This window comes from Onychomys torridus, chromosome 4, assembly GCF_903995425.1.
Source record: "Onychomys torridus chromosome 4, mOncTor1.1, whole genome shotgun sequence".
In the NCBI taxonomy this organism is placed as follows: domain Eukaryota; kingdom Metazoa; phylum Chordata; class Mammalia; order Rodentia; family Cricetidae; genus Onychomys; species Onychomys torridus.
Window position 1 is genome coordinate 138884753 of NC_050446.1, and position 24886 is coordinate 138909638.

The 24886-nt window shown below is 46.7% G+C and overlaps 1 protein-coding gene across 6 annotated transcripts in view; it reads right to left on the reverse strand.

The window, feature by feature from the left end:
* Positions 1–1302: 1302 nt before the first annotated feature.
* Procr (protein C receptor) overlaps positions 1303–24886 on the reverse strand; it is a 28229-nt gene continuing 4645 nt past the window's right edge. The window contains exons 1-7 of one of the 6 annotated variants that reach the window (XR_004944816.1): positions 21900–22682; positions 21652–21770; positions 19400–19657; positions 18196–18474; positions 17858–17956; positions 14556–14667; positions 1303–1372 (exon numbers count right to left, since the gene is read on the reverse strand). Coding sequence is in view for 1 of the 6 variants with exons in the window: in XM_036186454.1 (XP_036042347.1) it covers positions 17841–17956; positions 18196–18474; positions 19400–19657; positions 21652–21770; positions 21900–21904 (777 nt within the window). In the remaining 5 variants the exon portion in view is untranslated. Of the gene's footprint in view, positions 1373–8231; positions 8390–9046; positions 9066–14555; positions 14668–17312; positions 17957–18195; positions 18475–19399; positions 19658–21651; positions 22683–24886 lie in introns of those variants that run through there. The other 5 variants (XR_004944817.1, XR_004944818.1, XR_004944820.1 and 2 more) reach the window with 5 other exon arrangements.

Genomic DNA, 24886 nt, shown 5'->3' on the forward strand with positions numbered 1-24886 from the left:
AACTTAAGTTAAAATAGGGGTGACAATAATAAGCAAAATCATTAAAGTAAGTATTGATAGAGTAGTAACTGTTGAGAAAAGCAGGGGGTAGGACCTGAAATTTGAGGGTGTGTGTGTGTGTGTGTGTGTGTGTGTTGTGCCTTCTGTGGAATTATGGATAGGGTGACTGGAGAGGACCTCTGTAAGAAGATAATGGAGGTTTTGTGTGTGCCCATGCACGTGTGTGTGACGTCTGAAAGAACAAAGGGTGAAGCATGGAGAAGTGACCCTGCAGAAGGGACAGTGAGTGCACGTGTTCCAAGGTGAGAAGCTGTCCGGTAAGTTTAAGGGACAACGTGGAGGCCAGAGTGGCTGAGGTGGGAGGGTGGGGCTCCTAGGAGGATTGCTCTACTGGAAGTTTCTGAAAATTGAAGAGACAGCTTATGGCTTAGGTCTTAACAGAGCCACTGGTTTTACTGGGCAGAGACTAGCTGGGAGGGCTGGAAGCAGAAGGCCAGCGAGCTGGCTACCACAGTAATCCAGGCACAAGATGGCGAGGCGCCCCGTGGAAACAGGGAGATGTGACCAGGGTCTCTAAGGATGTCGAGAGTGGAGTTGACAAAGCAGCTTTGGATATGAAGGATGAGAGAAGAGTCTCAGTACGGAAGTGACCCAAGCAGCTGGAACGTAGCTGCCATTATTCGACACAAAGAAGATTCCTTGAACAGTTTGAGTCAAAATATCAAGGGCCCATCTGCGGCATGTGAAGAGGGAGGCAGCTATTAAATACTCAAGTGGATGTGGCGCATGGCCTCCTCCTATACAGGTATCAGTTCAGGCTCGAAGTCGAGTGGAGTATGGACTTGGAGAGTCTCAAAATAAAAAATATTTTAGCCAAAGGGACAGAAGAAATGTCTTAGGGATTAAGTATATGCAGAGAGAGGAAAAGGTATAGTGAATGAGTCTTAAAGCAACTGTTATTAGGAATTAAGAAAATGGAGAGGAACCAGCTAAAGATACTAAGAAGGAGCAGCCAAAATGAAGAGACAGAGAGGGAGAAGGGGGGAGAGGGGGAGAGGAGGGAGGGGAGAGGGAGGGAAGAGAGGAAGTGGCAAGAGAAATAATCGAGGTATTTTATGGTAAAAAGGTTTATTGACTTTATTTTATATTTATGAGTGTTTTGCCTACATGTATGTATATGTACCATGTACATGCCTAATGCCCATGGAAGACAGACGAGGTCATTAGAGTCTCTGAAACTGGAGTGGCGGATGGTTGTGAGCTACCTGATGTAGGTGCTAGGAACCAAACCTGGATCCTCTACAAGAGCAGTCAGTGTTCTTAACTGCTGAGCCATCTCTCCAGCCACAAATGTGAAGTTCTTACTGGGAATCTGAAAGGAAACAAAAGAAGGTGAGTCAGATGCTGGTCCAGCTCAGGAAGCCTTCTTCACCTTCCTCATCCTCCCTTTGAATTCCTGTTGCAGCAGCTGCAGCACAAGAGGACTCGGCATGTTAGGTGTGAGGTAATTTATCTGTATTGTGTCATCCAGCCCTACAACTGCTGTGTGTTGGAGTCTATGGAGGGGCAAGACAGAAATCACTAACCATGTCTAGAAAGCAAACAACAGCAGAAGCCAAGGGTCTGACACCAAAGCCCTTAGCCCTTGTTCCTTTGCTGGTTCATTAGTACTTCCAAAATTCTAGCAACAGTCTTAAACAGGTGTTACAGGCTTCGGGTCACAGCCTGTGCCCCAGCAAGACAGACCTGGCCACCTGTCCTCAATAAGCATTAATAGTGGAGAGAGAGAGAGAGAGGTGGTGGGGATTGAGAGGATTTCATGTGGCCACGGTGAGAAGAAAGGCATAGAGACCCTGTACCCTCAACTCTTCCCAAGGCGGCCATATTGAACGCTGCTCTTTTTCTTTTTATGCTTTCCACTGTTAACTTGGCCTTTTAAAATTGGCTTTTTGAGAATGGGTAGCCAAATCTGGCCTGATGGGGTACAGGCTGTGACCCCTACGGCAGACATACTGCTGCTCATTGAAAGGAGGGTAAGCGAGACAGTCTTCAGATGAAATGGCTGAGAATGGGCACACATGAGACAGGACAAATAATCACAGCTCAGGACATTGTCCCCCAGAACATTCTGTCCCCTCAGTCATTCTGGCTGAGGAAATCCAGGAGGTCAAGGAAACTTACCAAAAGGAGGTTGCCTTTGAGATGAGGATGTATAAACAGATATTTTAAAAACAAATTTCCATGTAACACACACCAATCATGACAATGTGTCTAAAAGTTCTGAGCAATGAAAGACTGAACTTTCAATCGACAAGCCATGGAGGACAAAGGCATGAGGAAAGGAAGGGGTTAACTGTCCTGGGTCTAGAAGAGCCCCCACTTTCTGGTTTGGAGATCATTCCTGCTGATGGATTTCCCGGAAAACCATCAGGAGGAAGAATACACAGAATGGGCACTATGTGCCCATTTTAAAAAGAGGAAGTACTTTGTTAACTAGGAAATTATTTCCAAAAAGGTAGCATTAGTATTTTGTAAACAAGGTCTTACTTACTATGCAGCTTATTGGTTGGTTTTTATCAACTGGACCCAAGCTGGAGTCCTCCGGGAAGTGGAAACCTAAGTTGAGCTAAGTGGAGAAAACGTCTCCAGTCTACTGCCGTACCACCCCGAACGGTTGTGTGATCTTAGAAGCTAAGCAGGCCTGGATAGTCCCTGGATGGGAGAAAATATCTCCATCGGACTGGCCTGTGGGCAATCTTGATTAATGGTTGACGTGGGAGGGCCAGTGCCGGGGCAGGGGGCAGTGCCATCGCTGGGCTGGGGTCCTGGGCAGTACAATAAAGCAGACTGAGCCAGTATGAGGAGCGAGCCAGTCAGTAGCACTTCTCCATGGCCTGGGCTTCAGTGTCTGCCTCCAGGTTTCTGACCCGAGTTCCTGCCCTGACCCCTCCATGATTGAATCGCAAGCCACACAAACCCTTTCCTCCCCAAGTTTCTTAAAGTCATGATGCTCTACCAGGAATAAAAAAACAAACTCTGACAGCAGCCCAGGATGGACTTGAATGCTTTATCCTCCTGCCTCAGCCTCCTGGGTGCAGGCAGTATTGGCCTGCACCTGCTATTCGTGACTCCCGAAGTGTAATACTGAATGGAAGAAAACCACAGTGCAGAATCCTAGGCGCAGCACACTGCAGTGTGCACGAGCAGGAAGACACAGTAAGACACAGTAGTGTCTGTGCTTGTTCACGTATAAACCATGGGAAGGTACTCCAGGAACTGATGAATGCAATGGCTTCCTGCCAGGGAGCCATACAGCTAGAGCTCAGGGTGAGGGGGACAACTTTCACTGTCAACTTAACAAAAAGATGGACTTATTTTTATTTTATCTGTGTGCACCTCATGTGTGCAGTGCTTGAGGGGGCCAGAAGGGGGCATCAAATTGTCTGGAAGTAGAGTTAAAGGTGGCTGTGAGCCACCACGAGGGTACTGGGACTCAAACTCAGGACCTCTGGAAGAGCTGCCAATGCTCTTAACCACTGAGCCATCTCTCCAGCTCCACTGTCAATTGTTGTGTGTCCTTAGTTTGTGAGTCCTTTCCTCCCTCCCTCCCTCCCTCCCTCCTTCCCTCTCTTTCTTTCTTTTGAAATAAGGTCTCAATTAGCTAGTCTTTGACTATCTCACTAGACATATATTCTCAATTAATTTAAAAAAATACAGCCGGGCAGTGGTGGTGCACACCTTTAATCCCAGCACTCGGGAGGCAGAGGCAGGAGAATCTCTGCGAGTTCAAAGCCAGCCTGGGCTACAGAGTGAGTTCCAGGAAAGGCGCAAAGCTACACAGAGAAAACAAACTAACTAACTAAATAAATAATAAAAATTTAAAAATACAAATAGGACATGTTTTGTTTGTTTTTGTTTTGCTTTTTTTGTTTTGTTGTTGTTGTTGTTGTTTGTTTTTTTGAGACAGGGTTTCTCTGTGTAGCTTTTGTGCCTTTCCTGGAACTCACTCTGTAGCCCAGGCTGGTCTCAAACTCATAGAGATCCACCTGCCTGTGCCTCCCAAGTGTGGGACTAAAAGGCTTGTGCCACCACCACCCAACTTTGTTTTTGTTTCTATTTCTTGAGACAGAATCTCAAACTTGCAATTCTCTATCACAGGCAAGTCCCATCATGCCCGAGTCTCTGCCTGGTGTTTGCCTCCTTTCAGGGCTTGGTACATGATTTACAAGGCCCACTGCAAGTGAGAACTCAGAGACCTTTGTTAAAACATACTCCTGGAATGTAATCCCAGCATTTGGGAGTGGGAGGCAGGAGGATCAGAAGGGTGGTCATTGTTGGCTACCAAATGAGTTCAAATGCTAAGAATTTCAAAGCGGTGCATTTAAACAGCATGGGGCCCCATATGAATGCAGAGCCCACAAGCTCATGGTGCTGGCCCAGAGTTGTTGTTGTTGTTTTGTTTTGTTTTGTATTTCCAGAGCTAAGCACTGAACCCAGGGCCTTGGGCTTGCTAGGCAAGCACTCTACTACCACTGAGCTAAATCCCCAACCCTGGCCCAGACTTTTAAGTGACACTTGGAAACCATCATCTTTCTCCACAGGGCATATTACATGCCCATGAAGAAAGAACTGCATTGTGACTTGCTTTGGTAAGCTGTCCTTGAACTTTGTCTCCCAAGTTGTCTCTTCTATATGTCTAAAATGTAATTATTTAATTATGCATGTGAATGTAACAGCATGAATGTGGAGGTCCGAAGACACTGTGCAAATCAGTTCTCTCCGTCGACCCTGTTGGGTGAACTCAGGTCCTCAGGTTTGGCAGCAAGCATCTTCATCTGCTGAGCCATCTTGCCTGCCCCACACTGTTTCATTAAGCGGTTTATCACATCTTCCTCCTTAGCTCTCTGGGCCCTCTCTCTCTCTGGCTCTCCTTCACTGCTTCTATCTCTTCCATGTAAGTGCAGAGGTTTCCAAGAGTGCATCCTAGTCTGTGTGTCCATCCATTGCCACAGTTTCAAATACCATCTGCTGTCTCTCTACACACTCAACAGCTCCCAGGTTCTGCTCCCACTGCTTCTAGTGTGGGTCTGGATCTACAGCATTGATCTGTCGACTCTGCCCATCCGCCCACACTCCACTGCTATGCTTTCCTTTCTCATGGAATTTCCAAATTGCAACAAAGCCAAGCTCCTGTTGTTCAAAAATCTCATCTCCTTCTAAGCACTTCCAACTTTGTGACCGTGTTCCATCTTCCCTGTTCATCCCTGAGCCCTGTGCAGCATCCTTAGCCTCCCCCGCCCCTTGCCAGCCAATAATTTATTCTATGGAGTTGACTTCATGCGAGATCCCCTGGACTTCTTTACTAGGCTACACACCCTATTCTATGACCTACACCTTGTACTTCACAGAGCTCATCTAACAGTAACTGATTAATCATTTACGTGATTCCATCTTTTCCACAGGTGCAGACCATTTCTGAACTGTTTCTAGCACACAGTAGGTTAGCAATGAATACTTGTTACACAAATAAATAAAAGCCCGCTGCAGAACTGTATTGTTTGTACTTAGATGTCTATGCAATAATTCCAGTAGGGGGCAGCAGAGCATAAGCAATGGGAGGTGTCCAGGCCGTAGTCTTCAACGGGATGACTTTAGACCAATCTTGTAACCTTTCTGGGCCTCTTTACTGCTCTGGAGAAGAGGGATAATTCTCATTCCCTTGGATCAAACAAGATACACTGCTATAAAGTGGATGCTGGGCTGCAGGAGCAGGAGACAGTGTCAGTTAGGAGAGGATGTGGACTAGAAGACTGGTGTGAGCAGAGACTGGACAGATTAGCAAGAGTGGAAAATTAATGCTCAGAAGGAGACCGGCCTACGCCCAGAGTCTCCCTGAAGCCAAGCTGTGAGGTCAGTCCAGTGAGGTCTTGTCACAAGTGGCTCCCCGTCGAACATCCCCCCCCCCCCCCCTTCTGCCACAGCCTCCGGCGCCCTTTCCTGTCCCGTGCTGCTCGGTAGGTGGCTTTTTCCTTTTCTCCCGTCACACTTCCCCTGTGCTGGGTCCTGGTCCCTCTGAGGCCGGCTTACCACCACCCCATGCTCCCAGTTAGCCTGACATCCTGAGTGAAAAGCTATTGGCAAAGTATGTTTTCTTATCATCCCCAATGGAGCAGAAGCTGGACCGTCCCCAGAGAGAAGGGGTAGCCAGAGCAGACGGAAAGAATGTCAACAGATGAGAGTTCAGATCCTGTGGGAGGTGAGGAAAGAGTTAGCTAAAGGTGATGAAGGCAGTCCTAAAATTACACTAAAAACTAATTCTCCGCCCGCAGCCCCGGAGAGGTTGCTTCCTTGTAATACAAGGGGACAGCTTGTTGATTTATATCAAGTGGAAGTCTCTGGGGAATACAGTGCAATACTGACAAAAAGCGTCAGGAGCATGTACCCGCCACAGAAGGAATGTAGAAAAGATCACTCTGTGAAAACATCCCCTTGCATTCAAGCCCACGCTTCTCTTACCCATATGCCCTGGGCCACACCTGGGCCTTCCCAGCTCTACCTTCCCCAGCACGTCATGGAATGACGCAGTGTGGAACTTGGGGACTTGGCCTCTTTCACTTGACATAATGGAGGCTTTGGCCCTTTTTAAAACAACAGCTTTTGAAGTTGGCACACCAACCATGGCGTTTTCCACCCTCTGTGTGTCGTTAAACTCTGTTCTGGTTTGTTGCTCTTCCTACTGCCTTCCCTCACCACCCTAGCTGGTCTCCTTCCCCTTCCAATTGTCCCCTCCTCCCGATCCAAGCCATATGCATCATCACCCTCTCATTTCCCCTCCCTTCTTTTTTTTTTTTGTTTTTTGAGACAGGGTTTCTCTGTAGCTTTACGCCTTTCCTGGACTCAATTTGTAGACCAGGCTGGCCTCGAACTCACAGAGATCCACCTGCCTCTGCCTCCCGAGTGCTGGGATTAAAGGCGTGCACCACCACCGCCCGGCCCCCTCCCTTCTTTTAAAACATTTATTTATCTTTATGTGCATGGGTGTTTTTTGTCTGCGTGTACATCTGTGTACTGTGTGTGCAGTGCCAATGGAGGCCAGAAGAGGGCGTCTGATCCTCCGGAAAGCTGTCAGCCGCGGTGTGTGTGTGTGCTGGGAACCAACCCAGGCCCTCTGTGAGGACAAATGCTCTCAACTACTGAGCCATCTCTCCAGTCTCCCCATTCTCTCTGTCTCTCTGTCTCTGTCTGTCTGTCTCTGTCTCTCCGTCTCTCTCTCTCTCTTTCTCTCTTTCACACACACACACACACACACACACACACACACACACTTAAATCTAGATTCTGTGTATTGGAGAACCATGAAGTGTTTGTATTTTTTAATCTGGTTTATTTCACTTAACATAATGATTTACATTTTTAATTTTTTTGCAAATGTCCTGATTCCATTTTCTTTGTTCAAACAATTCTATGATTGTTCTTTTATTCTCATATTTAATAAATTTCACCCTAATCTTTACTATTTCTTGCTATCTATTGCTCTTGGGTTTGACTTGTTCTCATTTTTTGGAGACTTTCAGGATCATCGTAAAATTTACTTGTGATTTTTCAGGTGTCTGCTGTGAGCACCCACTCAGTGTTAGCTGTTCCTCTTAGAACTGTCTTAGCTGCACCCCAAAGGTTCTGCTGAGTTGTCCTTTCTTTTTCACTTGATTCTAGGAATTTTTAAATTTTCATTTTTGTTCTTTAAAAAAATAGTATTGAATGGGCAGTGGTGATGCACACTTTTAATCTTAGCACTCAGGAGCAGAGGCAGGTGGATCTCTGTGAGTTCGAGGCCAGCCTGGTCTACAGAGCAAGGACAGCCAGAGCTACACAGAGAAACCCTGTCTCGAAAAAGCATTGATTATTAATAGAAAAAAAACATACCTTCTAAAAAAGACATTGTTATCTTTTTTTCAGAATCAAAAGATACCAAGTAAAATATCACATGCTTGAAATGAAAAGGATATTTCTTTTTCTTTCTTTTTTGAGACAGGGTCTCATTGTATAGCCCTCTGGCCTGGAACTTGCTATGTAGACCAAGCTGTCCTTGAACTCACAGAGATCTTCAAGTCTTTGCCTTCTGAGTGAGTGCTGGGATTGAAGGTGCTTACCGCCACAGCCGGCTTCCATAAATAGTTTTTAAATAATAAAGTGATGAATTTTGAAGGTTACTGAAGGGCTACAGCCAGGAAGAGCCCTTGAAAGTGCTGAAGGATGTTAAGCCTGCAGCAGATTTGTAAACTGGATGGCTGTCTCTAGAAATACATGGAGATGCGTTTCCAGAGGTCAGAACTTGAAGTATCTGCCTCCGTTTAATCACATGAGCAGTCAGGTCCATTACCGAATTGCTCTGCAGAAAATGACATTAAATTAACTCCGAATTCTTTGTGCCCCACCCCCACCATCTGTTCTCTGGAGTGCTACTGGCCACGTGAAATCCCCAAACTGACTCACTAGAAGTGCACAAAATATGACACCAAGAGGCAGATTTAAGGAAATTAAGAAACCAAAAAATGTAGAACTTTTGCTTTGCAGAGAGGAACATCCATATTGAAAACGGGAGATGAGGAAATAAAGGGTTTTGTGTTTCTGGGGAAAAGTTGCAAAGTTGTGAAACGAAAAATAAAGGCAATAGCTGTGGAGAAGAGAATTGTAGAAAAGAGCGGAAGTGTCCCAGCACTCAGGAGGCAGAAGCAGGTGGATTTCCGTGAGTTCAAGTTTGAGTCCAGCCTGGTCTACACGTCAAGTTCTAGCCTAGCCAACGTTACAAAGTGAGACCTTGTCAAACAAAACAACAACAAAACCACAGTGTCATACAAATTTGATGAGAATCTGTGCTGCGTGGGTGTGAGGACCCTCTCCTCGGGCTTCCCAGGAGGTAAAATGCTCCCACATCTGCAAATTTCATCTGTTTGGGGACAGGTAGAGATCCTGTGTACATGGAAAGTAGAGAAATGTGAAGGTGCTCCCGGGAGACCTGGCATCGGCACGTAGACTCAACAGTGTGTCAGTCATGCTAGGAGAGGCTAAAGGAAGTGGAGTTTGGATTACTTGACACTGAATATAAGGGCAATAACACCTGCTGGGAGCCAAGAGTAATAGTAACTTCAGGAAATAAGGATAAGACTGGTCCTTCAATCCTCACAAACTTGTGGCCTATATCAATAAAACATTAAATGAGATACCGAAAGAAAAGTATTTCTGTGACTATAAAATTATATACACAAGTGGGGATTTAGCCAGGTATGGTGGCACATGCCTTTATCTCAGCACTCAGGAGGCAAAGGCAGGTGTCTCTCTATGAGTTCAGGCCAGCTTGAGCGACACAGCGATTTTCAAGACAGCCAGGGATACGGGGTAAGATGTTGTCTCAAATGCAATAAAGTAGTGAGGAGTAGTATTGATTGTGAGGAATAATTCTTTAAAGTTTTCAGTTCATTTGCTCATCCAGGGTTTATTGTCTAACTTCTCAGTCTCTGGCACTATCCCAGGTACTACGGCTGCAAAGATGAATAAAGATATTATTGCCTAGAGGAGGAAGTCATTATCTTCACCTGTGGAATTTAGTGTAACCCCCAGCATTCTTTTGTTTTGTTTTGTTTGGTTTGGTTTTTCGAGACAGGGTTTCCCTGTGTAGCTTTTGCGCCTTTCCTGGGACTCACTCTGTAGACCAGGCTGGCCTCGAACTCACAGAGATCCGCCTGCCTCTGGCCCCCAAGTGCTGGGATTAAAGGCGTGCGCCACCATTGCCCGGCTAATACCCCCTAGCATTCTGAAACTCATTTTACTTCCCACTCCACTTCGTACCATAATCTGTAGTCATTGCAGCCATATTAGACATTGCCACTGTAGGGGGAACTGTCCTCCCTCCTCCTCCTTCTCTCCTCCTTCCTCCCCTCCTCCTCCTCTTCCCCTCCCACCTCCCCTCCCACTTCCCCTCCCTCCTCCTTTGTGTAAGATGTGTGTATGTCTGTGAATACTGGTGTGCATGTACCACGGTGCTAAGAGTGGAGGTCAGAGACTATGCCTGGTGTTGGTTCTTGTCTTTTATCACGTGTGAGACACTGCCTGTTTTGTTTTTGTTTGTTTGTTTGTTTTTGTTTTGTTATCGTTGTTGTTATTTTTGCTGCTGTATACACCAGTGCTGTGGGATGTCTTTCTGTACACTGTGAATATGTCTTGCTCTGATTGGTTGATAAATAAAGCTGTATTGGCCTATGGCAAGGCAGCTTAGAGGCAGGCAGGAAATCTAAGCAGAGATACTGAGGAAGAAAGGGAGAGGAGGGAGATGCCAGCTGCCGCCCAAGGAGAAGCATGATGCCAGCAGACCAGTAACGCCATGGCCACGTGGCAACTTATAGATGAATAGAAATGAGTTAAGTTATAAGAGCTGGCTAGTGAGAAGCCTGCCATAGGCCATGTAATTGGCAATTAATATAAGCCTCTGAGTGATTATTTTATAAATGGCTGCAGGACCGAGGGTGAGAGAGATTTGTCTGGACCATGCAGGCTGAGCAGGACCAGAAAACCTGGCTACACACCAGACTAGCTGGCCCACAAGTTTCTGGAGACTCTCATTTCTCCACAATCCCCATCTACTGTAGGGGCACTGGAATTCCAGGTGCATGCCATTGTGCCTAGCATCACATGGGTCCTGAGCATTTGAACTCAGGCCCTTACTCTAGCACAGCAGGTATGTAATCACCGAGCCATCTCCCCGAACCTCCTCTTCTCTCTACCTTGGTGCAGTCGCATCAGTTCAGAATCTACTCATTGTCCACATATCCAACAAGCGTGTACTGAGCTCTTTCCTTGTACTAGATGGAAATGAGCAAAGATCTTAGCCCAAGAGCAGAGTGAGGCTCCCCCTTCTCTCCCTGGGAAATTGTTTTTCTTTGAGCCCAGATGAGGTCTATGGCCTGGGGTTCTTCTCCTGGGAAGGCAGCTAAAATCACTCTGCATCTTCGTCATTGTTTTGTGTACTTCTCCCTCTAGATTAGGAGTGCCTTTACGGGGATCCTGTTTTCCCCACTTCTGTCTTCACCACTAGCAGCTAGCAGGATTCTTAGCATAAAATAGACCCTGCCAATAGTGCAATAAACTGGAAACATGGGCTGTATGCTGGGTGTGGTGGCGCACACCTTTAATCCCAGCACTCAGGAGGCAGAGGCAGGTGATCTCTGAGTTTGAGGCCAGCCTGGTCTACAGAGCAAGTGACAGGCCAGTCAGAGCTACATAGTGAAACCCTGTTGTGGTAGTTTGAATGTAGTTGGCTCCCATAAACTCATAGGGAGTGGCACTATTGGGAGGTGTGGCTTTGTTGGAGGAAGTGCGTCACTGTGGAGGCAGGCTTTGAGTTCTCCTATGTGTTCAAGCCACACACAGTGTCTCAAACTACTTCCTTTTGCCTGTGAGTCAAGACATGGTCTTTGAGCTACTTCTCCAGCACCATGTCTACCTGCCACACCATGATGATAATGGACTAAACCTCTGAAAATGTAAGCCACCCCAATTAAATGTTTTTCCTGTATAAGAGTTAGGGTGGTCATAGTGTCTCTTCACAGTAATAGAAACCCTACCCAAGACACCTGTCTTAAAAAAAAAATGATAAAAAAATAAAAGAATGGGATACAGATGCCTAGACTGTCGGCTGCTGGCAGGATGTATAATATAGACACTTGTTTCATGGGAAGTGGGGACTATGGACCAGGCTACCCAGAAGAAGGCCTTTAGTGTACACTTGGGAGTCGTTTGTTTAAATATATTCCAGATTTGTTTACCTCTCATGTAAACTCCAATTGGGTTTCCAGTAGTTTGGCTGCCAGGGCTCAGACCTAAGGCAAACATCCTGAGGTCATTCTCTGAAGATGGAGGAGAATCAGGGACACTTACATTTTTGCCCAAAGGTCAGCTGTCTGGAGTTAGGAGCTAGAATCCTCTCTGAGCTGGCCTATGTCTTAGAAACCACAGGCTCCTTCCCACAGAGCAGTAGTGACTGTACCACGGCCACACAGCCACGAGAGCTGCTCGGGAGAGTCAGCTGAGTTTCCAGTCACCCTTCTCGAGGAAGTGAGGGACCAAGCCTTCTTCCTGAGCCTCGGAAGTGACTCATCCAGGTTTCTGATCCTTTACCTCCCGCTTCTGGATATGGACACAAAAGCTCTGAGAGCCCTTCACAATTATTTGCTGATGCTCATGTTAAAGCTTAGTTTCTACCTCCATGGTATTCAAAGATAACAGAACCTTTAATAAGTGGGGCTGTGGTGACAGGGAGGTGACCTGGCTATGACGTCGATGGGAAGGGATTCATGCTAGTCTCATGACAGAGTAAATTAGGCTGTACAGGCATGGGTTAGTTCCTGTGAGAGCGGTAGTTATGAAAAAGTCCTTTCCAATCTCTCTCCCCCGCCCCCCTGAGATCTCTTTGGCACACACTCCTGCCAATTAATGCCATTTACCATGTCATGACACAGAAGGACCTTCCTTACCTGAGAATGCATACATGGATGAGGCTACTGGATTTGGGACTTCCAACCCCCCAGAACTGTGAGCTAAGTAAACCTCTTTTCCTTGTAAATTACCCAGCCTCAGAGATTTTGTTATAGCATCAGAAAATGAATCAAGACACACTCAAAATAATCTTATTACATCTCCAACCTATGATTCTTGGCACATCTCAGAGCAAGATAAAGCAGCAATAGTCTGTATTGTTTTTATCTTATAGCAAATATGAACAATGGTACTATGACGTTTATTTATAACTATTCATGTAATCATATTTTTTCAGTTCTTTGGGGGTAAATATGAAGAGTGAAGTTGCTGAGTCATATAATAAGTATATATTTAACTTTTTTTTTTTCTGAGACAGGGTTATACCATGCAGCCTGGTCATATACCTTTTTGAAGAACTGTCTATGTAGTCCTGACTATCCCAGATCTCGCTGTGTTGATCAGGCTGGCCTCAAACTCACAGGGATCCTCCTGCCTCTGCTAGGATCAAAAGTGTGCACACCCTTGCCTGGCCTCCAAACAAAATTTTAAAGTTGGCTGTAATATTTTCTATTATTACGAGGAAGGAATGTAGTCTCTAATCTTTCCAACACATCTGCTTTAAAACTGTAGCAAGTTACATTACATAGATTTGATTAGTCTTTCCTTAAAAACTCATGAGGCCAAGCCGGGCGGTGGTGGTGCACGCCTTTAATCCCAGCACTCGGGAGGCAGAGCCAGGTGAATCTCTGTGAGTTCAAGGCCAGCCTGGTCTACTGAGCAAGATCCAGGAAAGGCGCAAAGCTACACAGAGAAACCCTGTCTGGAAAAACAAAACAAAACAAAACAAAAAAGAAAAAAAAGACAAACTCATGAGGCCAAGTGTTTTTTCATGAGCTTATTAGCCACTGGGGTGTGGGTGTGTATACATTTTTGGTTTGGTTTGGTTTGGTTTGGTTTTTTGAGACAGGGTTTCTCTGTAGCTTTGGAGCCTGTCCTGGACTAGTTCTGTAGACCAGGCTGGCCTCGAGCTCATAGAGATCCATCTGCCTCTGCCTCCTGAGTGCTGGGATTACAGGCGTGTGCCACCATCGCCCAGCTGAAGAAACCAATGGCCTGTTTGTTTGTTTGTTTGTTTTTCGAGACAGGGTTTCTCTGTGTATAGCTTTGCACCTTTCCTGGAACTCACTTGGTAGACCAGGCTGGCCTTGAACTCACAGAGATCCGCCTGCCTCTGCCTCCCGAGTGCTGGGATTACAGGCGTGCATCACCACTGCCCGGCAAGTGTGTACATTTTTTTGAGAAGTGACTGCTAAAATCCTTTGCTCCACTTTTTCCTCCCTGAGACAGAGTGTCACTATGCAGGTGTGGCTGGCCTGGGACTTGCTATGTAGCACAGGCTGGACTTGAACTAAGAGAGAGCCTGCTAGTACCTCCTGAATGCTGGGGTTAAAGGTGTGAGTATCCACTCCTAGCAAAATCCTTTGGCCATTCTTCTTTATAAGGACTTATTTTAAATCCTCTCTCTGTGTATATCATGTGGATATGAACGCACTCACAAGTCCTTCCCTCCCCTAGAAATTGCCCTGGTTCCTTCAGTTTTAGGAGATGAAAGAAAGCATAAATGTCAGACTCAAGGGCATGGCTTTAAACCCTGTTCTGCCACTCTGTTTATTGTTAATAGCGTGTTTCTGAAGGAGAGTAATATGTATCTTTTGGAATTTTTAAAGAAGTTATTATTATTGTGTATGGACAACGTATCTGTGAGAGTGGGTGGGCCATGGCGCACATGTGGGGGCCACAGGTCAACTTGGAGTGGGTTCTCTCCTCCCTCCTATTATGTGGGTTCCAAAATGGATCTCAGACATGGCAAGCATCTTTACCCTTGTCACCTGAGAATATGTATCTTAGGAGACCTCACTGAGTGTTGAATGACAAATCCACATTAAAGAACTATAAAAATTATGAACAGTGTACAGACAATAGCCAGAACTGTAAATCACAGCAGCAGCTGTGCTTGTACGTACCTTCCTCTAATCCACATTCCCTTAGGACATAGGCCTTAGGTTGGGCTTATTCGTGCGTCTTTTCTTCATTGAGAAGGACCATGCCTTAATCAGTTTGTATCTTCCAATGCACCTAGCATCAAATGGACATTCATTGGGTGAGTAAATAAATTGATGATGATGATAGTGAATCAAGCTCAGAAAACAGAACCAGCGGCTGACTACTGGCAGAGCCACAGAGTGATCTAGTCAGGGTGCCACAGATGGAGTCAGGACCATCCTCACCAATGCCTGCTAGACAGTAGTGAGCACTTGGGCAGAGTGTGTGTGTGTGTGTGTGTGTGTGTGTGTGTGTGTGTTTGTGTGTGTGTGTGTGTGTGTGTGTGTCCTATTCAAGGAGAATAGGAAATTTTTTAAAAAATGACACAGACTTTTCAAATCTGTGCTTTTTCTTTGTTTATTGCCATGTACAAGAAGAAAAATTACAGGTGAGGGGACACTTAGGAGGAAGCTAGCCACGGCTAGCTAGTCAAAGAAGACTGAGGACATTTCTCAATGTGGGAGGAGCAGGGGGGTGGGCGGTGGGGGCGGGACATATGGTGGGGGAGGCACACATGCCTGCGTGTTGAGTTTTGAGTTTTCTGGAAGCAGATGCTGAAAGAGAGTTGGAAGTGCAGGATGTTTACTGGAGGAGTGAGTTGAGGAAAAAGTTAAACTGCTTTGTAGATCCCACACAGGCCCAGCCAACCTGGAAGGAACTCTGGAGTAATTGGGCACAGCTGGATGTTGATGCCTCTGCTGTGCCCAGTCATTGGAGGAGGGCAGTCACAGGACAGGCATGCTCTTGTGCTGGCCTGTTCTCTGCAGCTGAGGTGGTCACCTGGGAACAGAGGTAGCTGAGGACCCCCCTCTGGCTGGACTCCCTGAAGGTGAGCAGCAAGCCACTCCCTGAGGTTGAACTCAGATGCACACCTGTGTGCTTCCCACAGAGAAAGAGGAAGGGTGGGAAGAAGAGAATGGATCCTACAGATTTTGTATTTTACAGGTGGGAATAAAGAAAAGTAAGTAAATAAAGCTTGCCACTGAGGTCTCTACACTGATACTATGTATTTCTTTTACCTATTAACACTTATTAATTAACAGGAGAGAGAAGGGAGTAAAAAAGGTAATAAAAATGATTTCTCATATGTTGACTTTGAATATCCTTAAAATATTAAGGTAGAGGGTTGGAGATTTAGCTCAGTGGTAGAGCGCTTGCCTAGCAAGTGCAAGGCCCTGGGTCCGGTCCTCAGCTCTGGAAAAAAGAAACAAACAAACAAAAAGATATTAAGGTAGAGATCATGTTCAAAGGAAACTGGGTACAGTAGGCATGCTTGTAATCCACAGCTTGGGGGTGCTGAGTGGGGAGGATCACAGGTTCAAGGCCAGCCTGGCCTACATAGTGTGACCCTATCTAAAACAGAACATAAAAGAATCCAGTGCAGGGGTGGGATTGCTGCTCAGTGTCAGGAGCCTGCCTAGCCTTTGTAAAGCCTTGGAGCTGGTCCCCTGGGGAAAAAATAGTGCAAATATGGGGTTTGGTAGCTATTACTGTATTCATGAGCCATACATGTGTTATCTGACTTGTGTTACTTTACCTAATACCCATAAAGTCTGCTTGAGGTAGATGTTTTGTTACATCCTTTTGTGTTTTATTATTCACTAAGGAAGGAAGATCTGGAGAAGTTAAATGCCTGACTCGAAGATGTCAAACTGAAATCTGGTTTTAAAATGTTCTTAAAGTTGAGTGGTGGTGGCACACACCTGTAGATGTAACCGTCTTATTAAATAAGAAACACAGAGCCAAATGCAGAGTTAAAATCCAAGAGGTCAGAGCAGTAGCTAAGAGCTGATGCTAAAAATCCTTTCTTACCCTTCACTGCTGTCGTCCTTCCCTCAGAAAGAGACCTAAGTGTCTCTGTCTTTTTATTGACTTTCTGCTCTGCCTTCTCATTGGTTGTAAACCCAACAACATGATATCCTCCTCACTGCCTGTCTGTACAGACCTCCAGGTCTTCTATGGTTGGTATTGAGATTAAAGGCGTGTGTCTCCAGGCTGGCTGTATCCTTGAACACACAGAGATCTGTCTGTCATGTGGTCAGGATTAAAGGCGTGCACCACCACCACCACCACCACCACCACCACCACCACCACCTCCACCTCCACCTCCACCACCACCACCTGGCTTTTGCTATGGCTTGCTATTAGCTCTGACCCCCAGGCAACTTAATTTACTAACATACAAATAAAATCACATTTCAGTACAAATAAAATATCACCATACATGCCTTTAATCCCAGCACTTGGGAGGCAGAGGCAGATGGATCTCTGTGACTTTGAGGCCAGCCTGGTCTACAGAGTAAGTTCCAGGACAGCCTACACAGAGAAACCCTGTCTTGGAAAAACAACAACAAAAATAATTATCTTTAATATGTATATGGCTATGTCTCTCTCTGGGTATGTGTGAGTTATATTACTGAAGGCTGTGAGCCACCATGTGGGTGCTGGGAACTGAACACAAGTCGTCTACAAGAGAGTCAGTGCTCTTAGCCACAGAGCCAGATGAAGTACACATTATGGAGGTGACAATGACAGGCTATGGTGATCTTTAACTGCTTTATAGAGAGGCCACTCCACTGGTTACTGAGTGATTGACAGATGAGGAAATAGAAGAAGGCGTATAGGCCACTTTTTTCAGAAGTTTTAATAAAATAGAGGAAATAATTACACCTTTTACATAAATAAGAAATTTAATATTTAATTATTAACTTACTCTCCCATATTGTTTGCTCTTACAATTGTGACATTTCTCCAGTTTTGTCAAACCAGTACCCCTTCCCAAGTTGGACACACATGGACACATTAAATGTTGTTTATTTTGGTTACAGACAACTCACTTTATTTAGTTAGATGTTTGGGATGCCTCCAGTGAATTTGCCTTTCCAGGGAGGTCACAGATACCCCAAGTCTACCTAGCATCTGTTTCCACAGATAAGCAAGTACCACCTCTCAGACCAGTTAAACAAAGCACGCACGTCCTCAAGTCCTTCACAAACCAGACACTTTGTCTCCATGCCCTCCTCACATCCCTTCCTCAGGCTCCTGGTTGGCAGATGCAGGAGCAAAAGGGAATGTGGCCCTAAACCTCCTGCTATACGGTGGCCTTCTGGGAGAGGGGGTCTGTTTGGCTTCATATGAGTGAGCTGTGACCTGCCCTTACCAGCGCCCATCAGCCCAGCCCTTTCTCCAAGGGGACTGGAGGGTAGTTAGCAGCGCCGCCCACCTGTGCACAGGAAGATGCCCACGGCCACACCAGCAATTATGAAACTGCCCACCAGGATGCCCAGGACCAGCGAAGTGTAAGAGCGGCCTGCTTGGCTCCCTGTAGAACAGGTAGAGAGTGAGTTTAGGAGCACACTTCCAAGGAGTCCAAAGTTCGGGTCGAATCCCAAGGCATCTATACTTCAAAAGGCAGTTGCCCAGTGACTTAAGCTGTGTGTGTGCCCTCTCACAGTCTCCAGCCCCCTCCTTTTGTTGCACAAGGGACCCTTCACATCCATCCACTTGCCTGGAAGGTGCCCCCTCCCCCAACACACAGGCAGGGCCACGCCATCCTCATACCTTTCATGTTTTGTGTGGTGATATGGTTCTCCAAGTACTGCACACAGGTGCCCTGAAGAAACTCCTGCAGTTCAAATCGGGTCCGATTGTAGGCATTAAGCTGCTTCAGGGTGAAGCTGATTGCTTCGGAGGGCTCCTGGGAGCTGGACACCCACAGGGCAGTCTTTGGCTGGAAGCTCACAAAGGAGCTCCCGTTGACGGCCACATCGAAGTAGGTGCGGGCTTCAGCGCTCTCAGCAGGCAGCTCGCAGCCCAGGGAGCAACGCACCGTGAGAGGAACTGTGGGGAGGAGGAGGGTCAGTTCTGTGCTGGCCTGAGGAGAGGCCGGGCATGGCGGGTGTTCATCCGGGCCAAAGGGAACACGGAAGGAAGAGAGGATTGTGGGCCTGAGGACACACACAGGGCCAGAAAGAGTCTGACTGACAAGTGCTGGGGTTGACTGTTGGAGCCTAGCTAATGAGGAGCCAGGAACCGTGAAGAAAAAGTGAGACCATGAGAAAAAGGGAGGGAGAAGGGATGTGAAAGGGAGTAGAGGCTTCCCAGACAAGAAATTGAGTCTTTGAGAGGAGCTGGGGCTGTGAGGAAGCTGTGGGAAGAGGTGGCTGGAGGCGGAGGGCAAAGCCCTTCGGGCTGTATGGAGTGGACCGTGAGGGAAGGAAAGGAGTTGGCCGAGTCTTCATGGAAACTTTGGGGGTGAGAGAGGATCAGGACAGGGTTCCCCAAGAAGGTCTGCTCTGAGAGGTCACATTGGCCCAGGGAGATTCTGATAGACTCACTCTGTCTATCATCTATCTATCTATCTATCTATCTATCTATCTATCTATCTATCTATCTATCAATCATCTATCTATCATCTATCTATCTATTTATCTATCTATCTATCTATCAATCATCTATCTATCATCTATCTATCTATCATCTATCTATCAATCATCTATCTATCTATCTATCATCTATCTATCAGATAGAAGTTTCTTACAGTTAGGACCTCTGCTCCTCTCCAAGCCCCACAGAACAATCTCCAAGGGTCAGGGCTCTTCAGAGAAGCCCTACCCCAAAGACCACGCTCACCCTCCCCTCCCACTCACAAAAGATCCTGCTGTCTAGAAACTTACCCTTAGCACCCCAGCTCCACCACAAGCCCCTCTCAGACCCTCTCATCCTCCAGGGCTCCCACCAGCCCCAATCCAGAACCCCCACTCACAGACTACGCTGTTCTTTCGCTCGCGATAGATCAGATGCACCAGGTTTTGGAATTGGTTCAGGTAGAGCTGCAGGCCCTTCTCTGTGACGTTCCAGCTCTCGGGATCCTGCCAGGGTTGCAGCTGGAGGATGGTGATGTTGTTGCCCGGGCCTTCCAGTGTGTGCGTCAGGAGTTTCCCCAGGGAGGCATTGCCGTGATGTCTCACCCGATAGGGGTCTTGGAAGTAGGAGATCTGGAGCATACGCAGGCTTTGGGAGCCTGGGGGAAGAGTCAGCACAGCGTCAGGACAGTCCAGAGAAGGAAGGGGTGGCTGACAGCCAGAGATAATAACCCCTTACCCAGAGGCCTGCCGCCAATTTCTCGGTCCTATAAAGTGCTCTCCCACCTGCCTGCCTATTTGATGCTCACAATAACCTGCCAGGAGAGGACGGGGATTATTATCTTCGCTTTACGGATGAGGAACTGAAGCCTGCAGTTGGAAAAGGCATCCCTCTGTGTCTTTGCCTCCTCCTTCACACGTCCAGCCCATCACACTTCTGCCTATGATAAAATCCCAGTTCCAGCCCAGTTCCTTCTCTCCTGGTCCGTTGTCATCTAGGCTGGGGTACTGCGGAGACTCATTTCTCAATTTCATCCTTTTGTTTGTTTTTCTGAGACAGGATTTCTCTGAGTAGTCCAGGCTAGCCTCCAACCAGTCTCTGCCTCCTGGTACTGGGATTAAAGGCTTGCATGTGCCACCACACTAGGCTCAGTTTCGTCGCTTCTTGCTGGCTCTCCACCTGATCCAAAGCCCTGAAAGCTCTCCAGTGTCACACCATGCCCCTCCCAAATAATAATAGCTAATATCCACTAAGTGCTTGTTCTGCCTTGGGTGCTGTCTTACACACATTATTAACTTATGTATGCTTCCCTCCTCATGCCTTAACATGGTAGCTACTATTATTAACCCCATGTGTATGGGGATCTGAGGCTAAATGGTGAAGCAAGCCAGGATTGGAATGCTGGTAGCTGAAGCCTACCGGCCTCTGTCTGTACTCATTGTTTCCCCAGAGAACACCTGGCCACAGGGCAGATCTCAGAGTCTGGTCCCAGGTTGGGATCCACAGCAAATGATCTGGCCCCAGCTGCATCTTCTGGCCAATCTCGGTGTTCAGTTTTATCAAATGGCGTGAAGTTCTTCATGCTGACTTCTCCACTGTGCGCAGAGCTGGTCAGGGTTGCTTCAGCCGTCCTTGTTCAGCCTGGCAAATTTCTATCTGTTTCAAGACCCAGCTCTGAGATGGAGGTCCATTGCCTTCTTGGAACACTTTCTCAACTGCCTGTCTTCCCCTCCTTTTCATTTGGGTCTAGGCAGAGCGGGTTGCATCAGCACAGATTCCACAGGATTCCTAGTGTTAGTGTACAAATACAAGGACTCCTCCCGGCTGTTAAACTGGGTTTGGCTCATCTCTGCCTTCAAAAGCCCGAAAGGGGCCTTGGCAGTATTGGTGCCCGGATGAGTATGGCATTGTAGATCACACCCGGCCCTCCATGCCCGTGTTGCATTTCTGAAGTTGCTTTCTGTGTTTGCAAGAGTGGATATGTTGGCGTGAGTAACCTTAGCAGCGATCCTGAACTGTTCTGTTTCCCCGTCCGTCGGATCAGTGTGATAACATTGCTCACCACGGTGGATAAACGAGTCAATGTGTGTATTAAATACAGTAAGCATTCTGAATACTGCTAGTTAGTAGCTCCTCCGAGGGCGAGACTGAAGCTGTAGGGGAGGGGGCCAGCGATGATACTGTCTGGCTCTAACTCCCCTTGTCTGTTGAAGAGCGTCCAGCAGCCAGATCCTTCTGGCTCTGGGCTCTTCTCCCTCCCCTGTCCCATCTCACCAGCTACACCCCGAGTTTTTCCCCTCATTCCTTACCCCCCATAGAATCCCCCAAACTTGCCTCGGTTCTAGTGTTTTCCCATTCTCTCCAGCTCAGCTGGTCGCTGACTCTCTCCCGGTCCTCCCTCTCTGGCACTCAGCTCTCCTCTCTGCGTCCTCACTCTCTCTGCTCTTCCACCAGCCTCCCCAAGTCCTTTCCAGAGAGTTAACTGGACTTCCTCGCCTTGTCTTTGGAACGTAAACCAATGAACAGGACCCAGCGTGCACCGTAGAGAGATCCTAGCAGCCGTAGACATCCACGCGGCGGGCTTAGCTGTCCTACGATCTTGTCAAAGTCCCCAGAACACTCCCCAGGCAGGAGCCCGCGTGCCTAACTCACCATCTTCCTGGTCACAAAAGGCACAGCCAGGCAGCAGCAGCAGTAGCAGCGACAGCAAGTTCGTCAACATCCTGCAGAAGTTCTGGGTCCCACCTGGGCGGGGGCAGGCTTGGGCTGGGCTGACGGCAGATTAGGAAAGAGAAGGGAGGCTGTCCGGGAAGGGCAGGAGCAGAGCCACGGTTCGAAAGAGACCAGGGAATGCATGGAGGGAGAGGGAGTCAAGCCTTTAAAGTGTCACTTCTATCTACCTCATTTCCTACTAGGGGGCCGGCTCGCCACGGCCCCTCCCAGCCTTAGGCCCTCCTGCCGGGACCTGTCTGTTCCCTTCTCCTCCCGCTGCTCTCTTCCGAGGCTCGAGGAGGAGCGGAAAAGGGGGAGAAGGGCTTGGTGAGAAGTCCATCCGCCGCTGAGTCAGGGGGTGGGGCGTCTGCTTTCCGTGTTGCCACTCCAAAATGTAGAGATCGTTAAGTTACTGACGGGGAAACTGAGGTCCGAAGAGATGTTGGGACTTGCCCAAAGTTTGTACGTCGTGATGACGGCAGATTCAGGATTGGAATTTAGCTTTCCAGGATAACTGGCTATATTTATCAGAAGTTTAAGTATAGGAATTACACAATCGGGGGCTTGGCTCTCAGAAATAGTCACAGAAACGAGTGAGTATATAGGAGCTCATAGTTTTGTAACAGTGATTTACGAACGATCCAGATAAATCTCAGCATCAAGCAGGTCATAGTCATTTAGTGGACAATGACATCACAGTTAGCTTTTTTTTTTTTTTTAAATGGCAGAATAAGAATATTGAAATAAGAAATTTGGTGCATCATTCTTAGTAAGCAATATTTCCTGAAATATGTGTTCACTTGTATAAGGGCGTTCTTGTTTGTGGATTTTCTTCTTAAACAGAGTTCAGTATCAAGCTGTCTTTGAACTCACAGAGATACAGCTGCCCCTACCTCCTGGGTGCTGGGATCAAAGACATGAGCCACTCTGCCTGCTCTTATGCACTTTTTAAGTTAGCATGCACAGCAATGGGTTTCATCATGGCATTTTCACACACACACACACACACACACACACACACACACACACACACACGGTCCGCATATGAGAGAAAACATGCAGTATTTGTCTTTCCAAATCTAGTTATTCCACATAACAGGACGACCTGCAGTTCCATCTGTTTTCTTGTAAATATTACAATTTAATTTCCTTCTTTGGCTAAATAGAATTCCATCTTGCTCATAAGCCACATCCATGTGTCGATGGCGTGCAGGTATATTTCTGTAGTGGGTTTTGGACAGCAGTATGAAATACAGACCTTATTTTGTGAAGCAAGCAGGCTGGTTTATAGACTGGTTTAAAGTCAGTGCCCCCAAATTAGGAAAGTCCCTATGGTGAACTACAACTCAGAAGTAAAAACAAAAATAGAAACTTCCCTTTAACACCCCACTTAATTCTCATATTGCTTAGAATCACTTGAAGTTGTTTGTATTGCTTAATTACACGTTTGTTGTCTGAATTCCCCACCCACAAGCTCCTTGGGAATAGAGGCTGCCCATCTTGCCCCATGCTGGTCCAGTGATGCATATCACACACAAACATCCACTAAACGAATGACAGAATGAGGGTGTCATGATTTGGACACATCTGTAGGAATAAGTCACAGACCTCTATATGCAGCTTAGAACCATTTGCTCATCTGTCAGCCGCACAACAACCAAGCACACCTGTTTCTGTAGGGGAGCAAATGAATCTGGAGAGATAAGTATTAGGTAGAGCAACGGTGTATTTCCAGGGAGGGGAGGGGAGGAGGAGAAAGAAGAAGAGGAAAGGGAGAGAGAGAGAGAAAGAGAGAGAGAGAAAGAGAGAGAGACCCAGACTGCAATAGGAGTGGGAAATCTTGTGGAAAAAAAAATACCACTATTTCACTATTTTCCCAGGCTGTGGTGGTGCAGGCCTTTAATCCCAGCACTCGGGAGGCAGAGCCACGTGAATCTCTGTGAGTTCAAGGCCAGCCTGGTCTACTGAGCATGATCCAGGAAAGGCGCAAAGCTACACAGAGAAACCCTGTCTGGAAAAACAAAACAAAACAAAACAAAAAAGAAAAAAAGTATGGAATATTCCGCCGGGCGGTGGTGGCACACGCCTTTAATCCCAGCACTCGGGAGGCAGAGCCAGGCGGATCTCTGTGAGTCTGAGGACAGCCTGGGCAAGTGAGTTCCAGGAAAGGCGCAAAGCTACACAGAGAAACCTTGTCTCAAAAAAACAAACAAAAAAAGGTTAATTTTACATAAACAATATTTATGTTTATTTGAAAACAAGAATTGTAAGTAACAGGTTATGGTATATCCCTACACTAGAATAATCTGTAGTGTGAGAAAGCGTGGCAGAACAGGGTGGCATGGAGCAGTGAGCCATTGACGTGCAGTAGGAACAGTGGACCAAATACGGACAGCGGATGGCGTATCCTGTGTCGTGTTTATTTTTAAATGCACTGCTGTCCAAGTGATGCGTTTATAAGCCCACCCTCATAGCTCCAAGGATGTGTCTGTCTATATGTTCGAGTGCACCGGAGAATGTCTGGAGACTGGCTGTGGCTCAGAGCTGCCTCTGGGGAACAGGATTGGGTCAAGGGCCAATAGAGGAATTTTAACTTTTTATTTTATATCCTTCTTTGGGTCACAGTGGTTATGTACAGGCTCCCATTTTCTAAACTCAGTATTTGTAGACAACTCTCTATTATTCCAGATTTTACAGCTCATCATCTTACTCTGGAAGAACAGGGGCTTCAAAGTGGAATGGTTTAAATCATGACCAATTGCATTGTCTTGAATTTTAAAAAAAGATCATGAACTGCCTTGTGGTTGAATAATTACTACTTCATGTTTGTAGAATTATATTCTAAGCACAGCTGTCCCTACCACCTAGAAGAGCTATAGCATCACAAATGTCACTAAAACAACATCCACCCTCACTTGTGGCTTCTCTTCCCTGCATTAGCCCCTGAGTTAATAACCTCAAACGAAGATAAAAATTGACTCTTTCTTTGCATTTCTGTACACTTACGCCATATACGAAGGCATCTTCAATGATACAGTGGTATCTTCTACTTTGTGGAAATGACACTAACATGCATTAATCCTCTGTCTGCTCTTCCATATGACCCAGGTCTGATTCCCAGCGCCCCACATAGCAGCTCACAGATGTAACTGTTCTCACAGTCTGTAATGCCAGT